This window comes from Rhinolophus sinicus, chromosome 12 (assembly GCF_057876585.1).
Source record: "Rhinolophus sinicus isolate RSI-liver-muscle chromosome 12, RSI-T2T, whole genome shotgun sequence".
Taxonomy (NCBI): domain Eukaryota; kingdom Metazoa; phylum Chordata; class Mammalia; order Chiroptera; family Rhinolophidae; genus Rhinolophus; species Rhinolophus sinicus.
In genome coordinates this window covers 8578015-8590553 of record NC_142512.1, presented here as the reverse complement: position 1 = coordinate 8590553, position 12539 = coordinate 8578015, and the positions used below count along the sequence as shown (strand labels likewise).

Genomic DNA, 12539 nt, shown 5'->3' with positions numbered 1-12539 from the left:
GAAGAGCTCTTTCACCTAAGCCAGATTGCAGAACAGCAGCCAACAGGCCAAATCCTGAAGAGGCATTTTTTTGTTTGGCTTGCTGTGCTTTCCTACAGTTGCCAACGTTTAAAAATAGAAATTTTTAACATAAAATCCCAGCTTTCTGGGCTTGTTTGGCACCTTCCCTCGTGGTATCTGCCTGCCAAACCTGAAGAGCAGTTCCCACAGACCTCACCACTCGTCTTTTGTAAATAGGCCCACTTTCCTTCTTTGTGTTGCCAGCCTGGTCCCTATGGATGTCTGTGTTTGCAGACGCTGCCCTGACCAGAGGCTCCAGTCCTGAGCAGGCGGTGCAGGAGCCGGAGTCAGCTGCAAATGTATGTAGGTGAATACAGCTGCTTTAAAATAGTCTTATAAATTAAAAAGGGAGTGGGTCAGAGCATTAAACCATCCGGTTCAACCAAGGAAAAGGAAAAGTGTGTGCCTCCCGTGTGGTAGGTGTCACGGGAGCTGGGGGCAGTGGAGAAATTCAGTAGGTGGTCCTTGGGCACAAGCAGTGTGAGCAATACACAGAGATTGGGCCCCTGCTCTAGAAACGTGGTTTTCGTGGATGGGATCAAACAGTAGGAATCTCCCCTCTGAAAATTCCACAGCTTTGTACACATAGTCTATCCTTACTATAAACTGAATTGATATAGCATAATTGAAGAGGTCAACAATGGGCTAAGTTTCATCTTAGCTTCCCCGCCCCCCCCGTGCCCCCCCCTTACCTATCTTTCTTACCTCCCTCCTAGATGAATAAGATTCTTTCAGTCGATTTTTTAAAACTCATTTAGCTCAGACCTGCTTTGTGCTTTTCCTTGAAAAAACAGTTTTTCTAATATAATGCCACAGTCCTTATTTTCTGAATATAATCATGCCAAAAAAGCTTGTTTATTCTTGAATTTCTCTTAAATATGTTTTAACAGTTTTTAAGCAGGTTACCATCTTTTTTTATGCAATTGATGGCTCTTCGAACATTGTAATTAATTTTCTTTTAAAATATGTTTTGTGTCCACATCTCTTCACATATTCCTTAAATTGTGAATTTAATCAGCCCTCTGCTACCTTGCAGTATCTGTAACTTGAGACTTTTTCAGAAATAGAAAACTCCTACATGTGATTCTGGGGAGACATTTTCAGAACAGTTATCTGTAGAGACTTTCCCCAAAATGCATGCCAAGCTCAAATGTCGGATTTATGCAGGAAATTAAAGTTAAATTGCCTTGTTTTGATTAAGGTTTGGGGTTTTCTTTTGTTTTTGAAGAAAGAAAATTTTATTTCATAATTTAAAAATCATCTATTCTGGAAGAATGACCAAGAAGTATGAGATTAATTTTTGTGTAAACCAATTACCTGCAGAGCTGCTTAAAATATAAAGCTTTCTTGATTTAATGTAACATTACATAGACCTCTCTGACACATGACTTAAACAGAAAGGCCACATTTCTCCAGTAAGTTATTTTAAGAGTCAGGTAATTTAAATTACATTTATTACATGCAATAAATAGGCATCAAATTAAAGCTTGTATATTTCTTTCTAATTTTTATAAAAAATTCCACTTTGATAGAGCCACTAAGGATTAGTGTTTAGTAAACAAAGAAATATTATGTTTTAAAGGAGGAATACATAATTCATAGAAACGTGTTGACAAACACCCCCTCACTCCTAGTCTATTAGTTTCTTTTCTACAGTAGCCTTGGGCAGGAAATTTCGGCGGCAGAAGTGGAAGGAGCCCATGCATTGATGCTCAGTAGAAAGATATCTCAATTTAAAATGTAATTCAGTTTTGAATATGAGTTTGGAAATAAATTACCATTCAACCCTCAGCATGAACCATGAACCTATTTATATGAGTGAGTGAGTAAATGAATATGAAAGAATTTTTTCAGTTCAAGAAAATCACTGGATTTTTTTTCTGCCACCATCCTCTCCCCTATCAAATAGTGCTGTTTTCTTATTCATACATTTATTCTGTTTTATTGAAAATTAGAATTTTTTTGCAATATTATCATATCCCATTCACCTGCTTTTCTGATCTTTCCTATATAAATTTACTCCAGGGAGAACCACTCAGAGAGATACTTTAGTTTTTCTGTTCTTAATAAAGGCCATTACAATAACTTGTAGGTATGCAAGTACACCAATTTTTTTTTTAATGTTTTGCATGTGATAAATCTAGTTTTTCCTGGTGATGGTTTGTTTTGTTTTGTTTTGTTGTAATTTGATAAAATTAAATTCTAAAAGTTATAATTGAAAATAAAAATAGTGTTGCCATTTTTAATTCACAGCCATATATTTATAATTTATAATTATAATTTATAATTTATAATTAAGAAATGACATTCTTCAGTATGTTCTCATATTCTAATACATATCCATAAGTCTTTTTAAGTTTAAAAAAATAAATCAGTGGAAACTATTTATTTCAAGTTTATCAGCCCCTACTTACTTCCAACTCTATTTAAATAGGTCCACCCTATTTAAATACATAATTCTGTGTTATTTCACGTGTTCTTTTTCTTGCAGCTGATTTTACAATTGAGAATTCATAGTACTTGTGTTTATTTGTTTAATGTCTGTCTTCCTTTCTAGACTAAACTTTGCTGTCTATTTTGTTCATGGCTGTATACCCACATTTAGCATGGTGGCTGGCTGAAAGCACTGAGAAATTTGAATGAATGAATGAACAAATGAACGAGTGAACACAATGTGCTTATTTAGTGAGCACTCTGCTAAGTGCTTTATTTACATTATTGTATTTGATATTTAACTCTGCAATAAGTAGTTCCCATTTTACAAATGAAGAAACTAAGGCCAACATGTTAAAGAATTTGCTCAAGATCACACAGCTCACAGGAGAGAACCCCCGCCTTCCCTATGGTCTTGTTACTGAGCCTTTTTGCATAAGCCAGTTTGACTTGGGTTTCAGTCTTGCCAAATAGAAGAGCCCTAATACGCCCATTACATTATAGTTGAGGAAACTAAGAACCAGAGAAGTTCAATAATTTGCCCACTTTTATAGAGCTAGTTAACATCAGAGTCAGAACTGGAGCTCAGACACCTGAATCCTGTTCAACAGACTTAGTTATGCTACTATATGGAAACCAGAATATAATAATACTAACAAAGAATATTAAGGTTTTTTAAAACACGTTTTTGTACACAATAGTACAATGAACCCAGTATACCCATCACCCAGAATCAACAGTTACCAAGACTTGCCACACTTGCTTCATCTCACCCTTTTAATGGCAAAAACATTCTTAGTTGTATGACTAGATTAAATAGGGTAGATGGAGCAGAGAGGTAGAGGGATACACCTGTAGTTCTTCAGTTAGTTGGTTAACAGAACTAGTCTGCTGCCCTGTGTTCTTTCTGCTTGGAATATGTCAAGAAACATATTTCAAAAGACGACTGAAAGTGGGCGGCCTACCCAGGCCAGCCATAGTCAGCACTGGAGGTAGAGTGAAGATGGAGGTCTTCCATGTTGGCTTGGCCAGACATGTGCCTGGTGGAACCAGCATCACATTGGTAATGGTGGAGCGGTAGGTCTCAGACTTCAGCAAACTGTCAAATCACCTGGATTCCTAGCAAGTTCCTAGGTGATGCTGACACTATGAGTCCAGGGACCACTACAGGTTCTACCAGGAAGTTCCCGCTCGGCCGCTCCCCTCAGCCCAGGGAAACACAAGGTAGGCTGCTTAGCCTTCCTTCTTCTTGTCTTGCCTCCAGAAATTAGACCTTAGAGTAGCACTTACAATCGAAGTTACCTGCTAAGGAATTTACATGATAAAAGGAGCCAAAAGGCCATGGGGGGGGGGGGGGTTTGTTTAACAAAGTTTTAAACAAAGAATAAATGATAAAAGAAGAAATAACTGTGGGTGGGTGGAGGGGGTGTGTGGGTATGTGTATGTGTCTGTCAGTCTGTCTCTCTTCCTCTCTCTCATTCTCTCTAGGTTTGGGATACTTTCCATAACCCATCTAGGAATGGGGGGAGCAGATGGGTTTTTTTGATCAAGGGCTGAGCAGTACGATAAGGAGGAAGAATATATTGAGTAATTGACCTAAAATAATAGAGATCAGTCATTCACAAAATTGCCCTTCAGGTCTTTCAGATTTAGCTCAGACTTATGAGTACTAAGGCCAAAAAATCATAGTGTGTTTAACTGATAAGAGAAATGAACACGCTTTTCTAATCTTTTTCTGTATCAGAAATAGATCTCTTTATTGAAACAGCTAAACTTAAACAACTTTAATATCACCATGATATTTAAAGATTTCATGGTAAATCAAACTTTAAAAAATAACCCACTTGATATATTTTCCCTTTATGCCAGAATCATTATTCTTGCTCGTCCTCTTCCTACTTACAGTTTCAAAAAGAATCCTTTGTTTCTCTTACTGATGTATTTTCATTGTATACAAAGATTCTAACCAAAATCCTGTAGTTACCGTTTGTTTTTCTAACTCTTTTATTCTGCCTTATTTCAAACAAGACTTCAGTTAACTTGCAAAGCTATGTAAAATGTGACAAAATTGTCAAAAAAAAAAAAAAAAACTTCAAAAAAAATAAGACTTGGGAGAGACAAAATAGAGCCAAAAATAATAGAGCTAAAGACACAAACCATGCTCACCCTCGTGTCAGCCTACCGAAGAGCCACTCATTGAAAGGGGAGGGCTGCTCCCTGCTGATCTGATTCGCTCCACCAATATATTTGGAGATATCTGGAAGGTAAATTAAAGAACTAGCTAGGTTGAATGCCATTTCTTTCAACTAGCATTTGATAAAAATTGTGTTGTGATGTGTTCATGACTCTTTTTTCCTTGAAAATGCCTACTGTGAACTTCCACTGTGAGGTGAACGGATGCTTGTCTATCTTTGCTGGCCATCAGGGCAGGCAGCGTGATCCTTCTGAAAAGCAGATCTGATCATTTTCTTCCCCTGTTTAAAACACAGAGAAAACTTCGTTGACTCTTCATTTGCCCAAAGACAATGTTCAGGTGTGTGGATGTGGCCTTCCTAACCTGTCTGCCCTCTGCCCCCCACCCCACCCGCTGCACTCCAGGTGTGTGCAGCGTGCCGTGCTTCTCACCTTCGGCCTCCTCGCATGCTGCTCCCACTGCCAGAAACCCCTTCTCTGCCCCCTTGTCCATCTCCCACCCTTCTACTGGGTCTCAGTTTGAGCATCACTTCTTCCTAGAAACCTTTCTCCTGTGCTCCTACCACTCCCACAAACTCCCAGGCAATGCTCCCAGATGGCCGTTTGCTCAGCTGCTCCATACAGGATTGTTTCTGCCTGTTGAAGTGTCTCCCACTCAGTGTAAGTGCTCCCAAGGTCCCTCTCAACATCTTATATTCCAGGTCTGCCCTTTTTTTTTTTAAGTGTGGTGCTTCCCAGTCGTTTTCATTTCAGGGAAAGCAATAGAAATTAGGCTATTTATACAATGCGGTAAACCAAAGGAGCTTAAAAGGAGTCAGCTCCCAGCCTAAAGATTCCAGCCTTCAGCAGACCCAAGAAATCAGTGGACCAGGAAGTCGTGTTACACCAGTGTGTCCAACATACTAGTGGGGAAACTCTGGAGTAAATAAATGAGCCAACAAGCAAACCTGAGTACAGGTCCCGTTTCCAAGTTATTTTACTTACGAGTATATTGGCTCTCAGCTTCTCATCTGTAAAATGAGGATAATACTATCTGAGTAAACATGTTTTACTTTGTTAATTTTTTATTTGTTTTTAATGACATACCCAGATGTTGATACAGGTTCTGGAAATCCGCTTTCTCAGATACTGCTGGTGGGAGTATAAACTAGTGTAAGCTCTCTGAAGTAGAGACAGATAGTACAAGTCAAAATCCCTAAAATGTGTGAGACATCTTACTTAACAATCTCAGATCTAGGAATTCATCCTCAGAATTTATCCTGATCAGTGCTGTGAACAACAGTCTGTCTATAAGGTATTCACCCCAACATTATTTCTAATTAAAGAAATGGAAAAATATTAAGCGTCCAAACAGTATATTGATGGAATTACTTGTAGTATCTCCATAGAATAGGCCACTGTGTAGCTATTAGTGATGATGATCTGACAGAATTCTTAGTGATGTGGGGAAATTATTAAGATATATAGAAATAAAGTAAGTAACAAAATCACAATTCAGTATGTTCTCAGTTATTTTTTTAAATAGATATATTAATTAGAAGAAGGCTACAAAGATATAAAGCAATGTTTCCCTGAATAACTAATTTAGAATTTCTTCTTTATGATTTTTGGTAGTTTCAAATTTTTTGAAGTAAGTATATATTACTTATATAATATACCAGAGGTGCCCAAAAAATGTATACAAGTGGACACTTTGGTCAACGTTGCTCAAGCAGTAGTTTGCCGTAATCAGAATTGTGTGGACACTGACAGTAACCACGCTGAACACCTCTTGTAATTCCAGTGTGACTTGTATTCATCTTTTGTTATCGGTATATATCGAGTATTACAATACAGTTTTCCTGTCTTAAAATGTGTATACATTTTTTTGGCACCCTCTGTATGTTTTAGGAAAAACAAAGCATCACAGGAAAATACACTTCACAGAGTTTACAGTTGGCACACCTTTGCCCCTCACATGAGAAAGCCCAGAAGTTCACTGATTCAGGGCTCCTTGTACCAGGAGGGAAATGGGTTCCTTGAGGTATCTGAGCTGTGAGAATGATCGTGGCTACCTGGGTAAATATCCTCATTTTCGTTTACGTGCCTTGTCAACCTACACAATTTTCATCTGTGCCCCTGAGCACACTGATTTAAACACCAAAATTAAGCCTTACGATTTTCTGTGATGCCAAGAAGGGTCAGAAACTAAACTTCTATATAAAATTGCCTATCTCAATAAATTAAATTCATGTGTGCCTTTCTAAAAGGGCTTTTCATAACACTAATACTTTTGAATCCAACTGGCTTCCACAGACCTTGGAGAAGGAATGAACAACTTTCTTTTTTTGTTCACACAAGGTCCAATTCAGGAAAAATAAAAATGTTTATGAGCTACATTTTTCTCCCACCCAAAATAAAACTAGCTTTTTAGAATCCCATAAGGGGAAAAAAAAAAATCTGTTCTTATAAGCTATAAACTACATTATTGAAAGAAGAAGAAGAACATGAACAACAGTTATATATTTGCACTGCTTTTTAGCCATCTAAATTCTCCTTTCTGGGCTTATGTGAGATAAAACAACACAGAGGCAGCTTCCTAATCTTTCCTCTGAAAAATTACATTGTGTGCTATATTGATTGAGAAATCAGGTGAGAAGTCTGTTTCAGTAGGTGGTGACAGATACGAGTTGGGGAGCAAATAGGAAATGAAGGGATCTAGGAAGTAAAGATGTGTACGAGGATAGTCTCCTCCGTCGGGATGTTTGAGTTTGAAGAGAAATAGTAAGAACCTTGGGAAATACGAACAAAGTAATTGATCTGAGGCTGCAAGAAGTCAAGAGACAGTGGAGATAGAAGATAAAGACAGATTCGTGAGGAGATTAAATAAAAGCCAAAGTGGAGAGTTTACCTTTAAAATGGAGAAGATGTACTCTTCCTCCCAAATAGGAGAACGGTCAGGAAGTAAAGATGAGGGCATTTGTCGCTGTTATATAAGAGGGAAGGATGTCTGTTGAGGGTGTGAGGGGCCAGAGTAAATCTGAAGCCTTGAGAAGGCTGGAGAGGAGTTAAAACAGTCACTGTGAGGAAGGGGAACGGAAACCAACTCCAGCCAAGCACCAGCACTGTTCAGCCGTCCTCTTGACACGGGCCAGTTAGTATGATTGTAGGGCTTGCTCCCGCAGGAGAGGAGACAGGAAGTCATTGAGCAGCTTCAAAAAGGGGAATCGTCAGGGTGGCAATGATGGAAGGACAAGGCAGAATAAAGATTGAGGGTGCCAGAGTAAGGGCTGTGAATGTAATCGACCACAAGATTTAGAAGAGGTAGCCAGGACTGAGGGATGGAAATTCACCCTCGGGACAACGTGCAGTGAGAAGTCTCTCGGGCATAGTTCATGGTTCTTCTCTCATAGGCATCTTGTGACAACATACCCCTTGTATGTTCTCGTTTTCTGTCAAAACTCCCCTTCTGTTGGGTTCTATCTCCAGGGCAGAGTGACCACAGGCCTGGGAGAAAGGTCAGTGCTGGTCACCATATCAGAGTGGGAGCTGGGAACTTTCATGTTCTATTTCCCAGACTTCACTTGGTATTTTCAGCCGGTGGGCTCTCTTGCTTCCCTAACCCCCATTCCCAGCTGAGTTCTACCTTGTCATAGTTCTACAAGTTAGTCTTTTTCCTAAAGGGGCACTTTTGTAAACATGGGGCTTCTCTCCTGCCTTGGGAACACTGTAGCCCTGTGCATGGAAGGATATTACCTCATGTGGCGGGGGGGGGGGGGGGGGTAAAGGTTGTCTTCTTTGGGGAACTGGCCACTGCGAAATCAGAGCACCCCAGAAGCTGCACACCAGTGACTCTGGCTTCCCAACTGAGCACGTGTGGAATCTTGAGTGGGATCACCGAACGCTGTGGAAACCACATCCTCAGAGGCAGAGTTATAGCTCCTACAGGAGAAGGCAGAGTTGAGTAACTTCCTTCGGTTTCTTAAGAAAGAATAAACAAAAGTACATAGAATCAGGAACTAATAGGTCTAACTTAGCGACACTTCCTAAAGGTCTTCCACAGGATTCTATACGAAGTTGACTGTTCAAAAGTGGTCTCTGCAGAGAAACAGGCTCGTAATCATCATTACCATTGTAGAGTTTTATTTGACAGTTTTCCTTTGCGTTTCCGACACTGTGCAACCTCCTCTTGTAAGGCCCATGTCCATAAACAGCTGTGGCGCTGAAACTGAAGGGAAGGGCACTAGCGTGGCCGCACAGCGCCTGCCGGCTTGCCGTCGCGTGGAGCTGGTTCTGTTTTGAGCTGTGATTCATTACCGATAGTTACCGTGAGGCACACTGTTGTTATCCGGTACTGCTAATTAGGTGATGCTTTTAAATAAAGTATAAATAAATGGGCACAACCACTTCCAAGCAGTAAGATACTGCGTTTTTGCCCGAATCTTACAAGATCATGTTCCAAGTGGTTTATCTGTAGCTGTCACTTTGCACTGACTGTAAAACAGAATCCTGTGCAAAGCAGGCAGCGTCTCAGTCAGCCTGTGAGGAGAGGTAGTCAGGCAACCATCTCTTCTATACAGGTGAGCAAAGTGAGGCCCAGACAGCCCACAGCCAGGAGGGATAGAACCAATACTCAAATCCAGAGCACTCTACCCTCAACTATCTTTTTAACTCTTTTGCTTCTGGCCAGCAAATCAAGAGGATCCGCCAGAGCTCCTGCAAACACAGTCCCTCCTTATTTTAAGTTTCGGTAAAGAGACTGCCCCCTAACTGGGAAGAAGCCAAACCAGCACTGCCTCCAGGTCGCATCCTCGTCAGGGCGGATGACTTCCTCTTCAGCTCTGATTCCGGGTAGCGTGGGTAACTGGCGCTGCAAGTGACTGCTCTGTGTCCTCTGCTCTTTTCCAGCCCATTGCTAGCTGTGTCCTTTGCCACTTGCTGTGCTGTTCCAGGAGTTGCCCTTCTGACCTGGGGGGTGAATCCACTCACAGGAGCCCTGGGAGTCTTGAACATCTTCCTGTACACCTGCTGTTATACCCCGTTGAAGAGGATCAGCATTGCCAACACGTGGGTCGGGGCTGTTGTTGGCGCCATCCCACCCGTCATGGGCTGGACAGCAGCCACTGGCAGCCTGGATGCTGGTGAGTGTCTCGCGTGTGTGTCTCAGTGTCTCTCCACAGACACATGGGGTAGGTGCCGAATGCAGGCGCTCTGAGCCTCTTCTACGTGAGCATTAGCACATGCTAGTCAAAGAGGCATGTCCTTCTCAGAACTGCAGGACTGGGTATTAGATTCCATTTTGTATTGATTCGTTTGGCAAATGTGCTGACGAGGCAGTTTGAAATAGCGTGAATGCAGAGCTGAAGGGCAACTCTGACAGCCCGGCTTTTCTCTTCGACTTGGGAAAGTCTGAGAGAAAACAAAGGAGGCAGTGCTGCCTCAGCCTGTGACAAGAGGCCCAATTAAAAGAAAGTACCCAGAAATCACGAATCAGGCTCGGACTGGTGATTCGTTTGGGCTGTCCCCCATCACGGAGAAGGTGTCTGCCCCTGTGACAGTGGATATTGCCGCGTCGGCAGCCCTACTGCATTAGCTCTTTACTCCCACAGATCCGGGTTATTTCCCCTCTTATGAAAGAACAGCCTATTTTCATTAGTTTCTAATTTATTTTTATATGATTTGCTTAAATTGTTCATGCTGTCTACAATAAACCCATTGAGACTTTTCTACTTTTTTTTTTTTTGGTGGTGTGTCACAACTAAATTTGTGGGGTGAAAATAGTCCATTTTTACCATCTGTAAGGGAAGTTTCACAGTCTAATTAGTCAAGTAATTAGTGTTTTTGACCAACACTTAGGAAGGAAGTGGTGAGGTTTCCTGCAATATATGTAAGTACATATTTTTCACATGAGAGATCAAAAGCCAGTTGACCATAAACCATTGCCCCGTAAGCCACATTTCTGAAACTTTTCATAAAAGCTCTTAGACTCTGATTTGGCAAGCTTACAAAGATGATTACACCTTTACCATGGTTGTCTCTGAGAATGGTTTTAATATCCTGTAAATGTTGGCATTCCATGAATCTACAAACATAATATTCTGAAATGGACATGCTCATTTGCTCTGTGATAAACGTACAGCCGGAGTCTCTTCCATGTGGGAGGCTCTTTCACAACAGAGCCAAGCGGTGAAGCGCAGGGGCCTGGGCTGGGAGCCCGGCTCCACCACTCCGTAGCTGGATGCCTTCGGCTCGCCCATGACCTCTGCCACTGTCTCCTTCCCATCCCCACCTGGAGCTAATACTGGTCCCTTCTCATGGGGTTGTTGTGGGGATTAAATGAGTTATTATTAAGTAGTCCTCACTCGTACAGTGGGTAGATAATACAGATCAAGAAAAGTCATGAGATTTTATTGGTCTGCAAATTCAAAGCAATAATTGTTACCTGGCTGTTGATTTGAAGGCTGTGAGGTGCCTCCAGGCTTGGTGAGAAAGAGTATTGGGGTTCATTAGTGATACCTGCCTTGGGTGAGGGAGGGAAGGGTAGACAGCATGGGTTTGGCATCCCTGGACTAGATGACGTCTGAGTTTACACACACACACACACACACGGTTTACAGTTTAAATTTAAAGCGTGCAACTGCATCCCACCAAACTCCTGGTCAGATTCCTCCTCCTCAGTTCTGCCTCGAGACCCAACCTTGCCTTGGTCCAAACTCCCTCTCCCCTAACCCAGCTCTCCAAACCTTTCTGGTGGTTGCCCAGCATGCGAGGTGCAGACCCTGAAAGTAAATAAATCCCCAGCTCTACAACCTCTGGTGTCCTCCCGTCCACAATGATAGAGTACTACATCACACCTGAATGCCCTGCTCCCGGCCACCTGCCTGTCTGATGGAGACAGCCCCCCACGCAGCCAGCAGGGCCGGAACCCTATTCAACACCCCCAAACCTGGTATAAAAGAAGGCACCCAAAACTACTTTTCTGTCTAGGGAATCCCAGACAGGGCCAGGGTTACGATCAGGTGTTATAGCTGCAGGGACAGGTGTCACTGGCGATAGGTGAGGGCAGTGAAATCCAGGGCTGTGGAGAACTTGGTTACTTGTGTTGTGCAGAGTCCCAGGACCCCGATTCTTGCTGAGGGCCCAGTGCCCTGGTCGTACTCCCAGGCAGTGTCCTTGTAAAGAGTTTGAGCCTCAGCATGTGTTGGCTAGAGTTGCATCCTCAGAGGCCAGAGAGATAAAGAGCTTTGCAAAACTCCTCCCACACAGGGCCACACATTCAGGCAGGAGCCCTGTTGTTCAGGGGTACTCCGGGTTTGGCTAAACTGCTAACAGACATATTTGAAATAAATTTTTAAAAAATTGTTTGGGGATAGTCTTTGTATAATCCAAATTTAATCGTTTCTATACAAACTCATTAATGAAGGGACAGCTAAAAGCCAGGCTGTCTCTTGTTTTGGGTAGCATGATGAAAATGCATATTTATCTTGAAAAATGAGACCCGTCATCTGTCTGAGCTGACCCTAGTATAAAGCAGAGCAGTCTGAAAGATTTGTGTAACCACAAAGAGAAGTTCCTTTGGCAGTTTTTGCGATTGACTTCTATCGTATCCTTTTTCTATAAATTTTAAAGATGCATTGCAGGACACACAATAATGACACAGTTTACTGCTCCCAGTTCTAATTTACCACAGGTCAAATCAGATACCTAAAGCCTCATTAAGATTATACATAAAGGATAATGCTATTTTACATGATGCTTCAAACTGCTTCACAAAAGTTTCAAAGCATTAATATGACAGAGCAAACTTGAGATAAGAAGTACATCTTTGAATGAATGATTGAATAAGTACCTTCCATTTTCCAGATGACAAAACT

General features: G+C 41.6%; 1 protein-coding gene across 1 annotated transcript in view; it reads left to right on the top strand.

Annotated features, from left to right (window-relative positions):
• Positions 1-12539, top strand: part of COX10 (cytochrome c oxidase assembly factor heme A:farnesyltransferase COX10) — a 124549-nt gene that overhangs the window by 99444 nt on the left and 12566 nt on the right. Inside the window, exon 6 of the mRNA XM_019712524.3 lies at positions 9574-9806. Within this exon, the coding sequence (XP_019568083.2) occupies positions 9574-9806 (233 nt within the window). The remainder of the gene's footprint in view (positions 1-9573; positions 9807-12539) is intronic.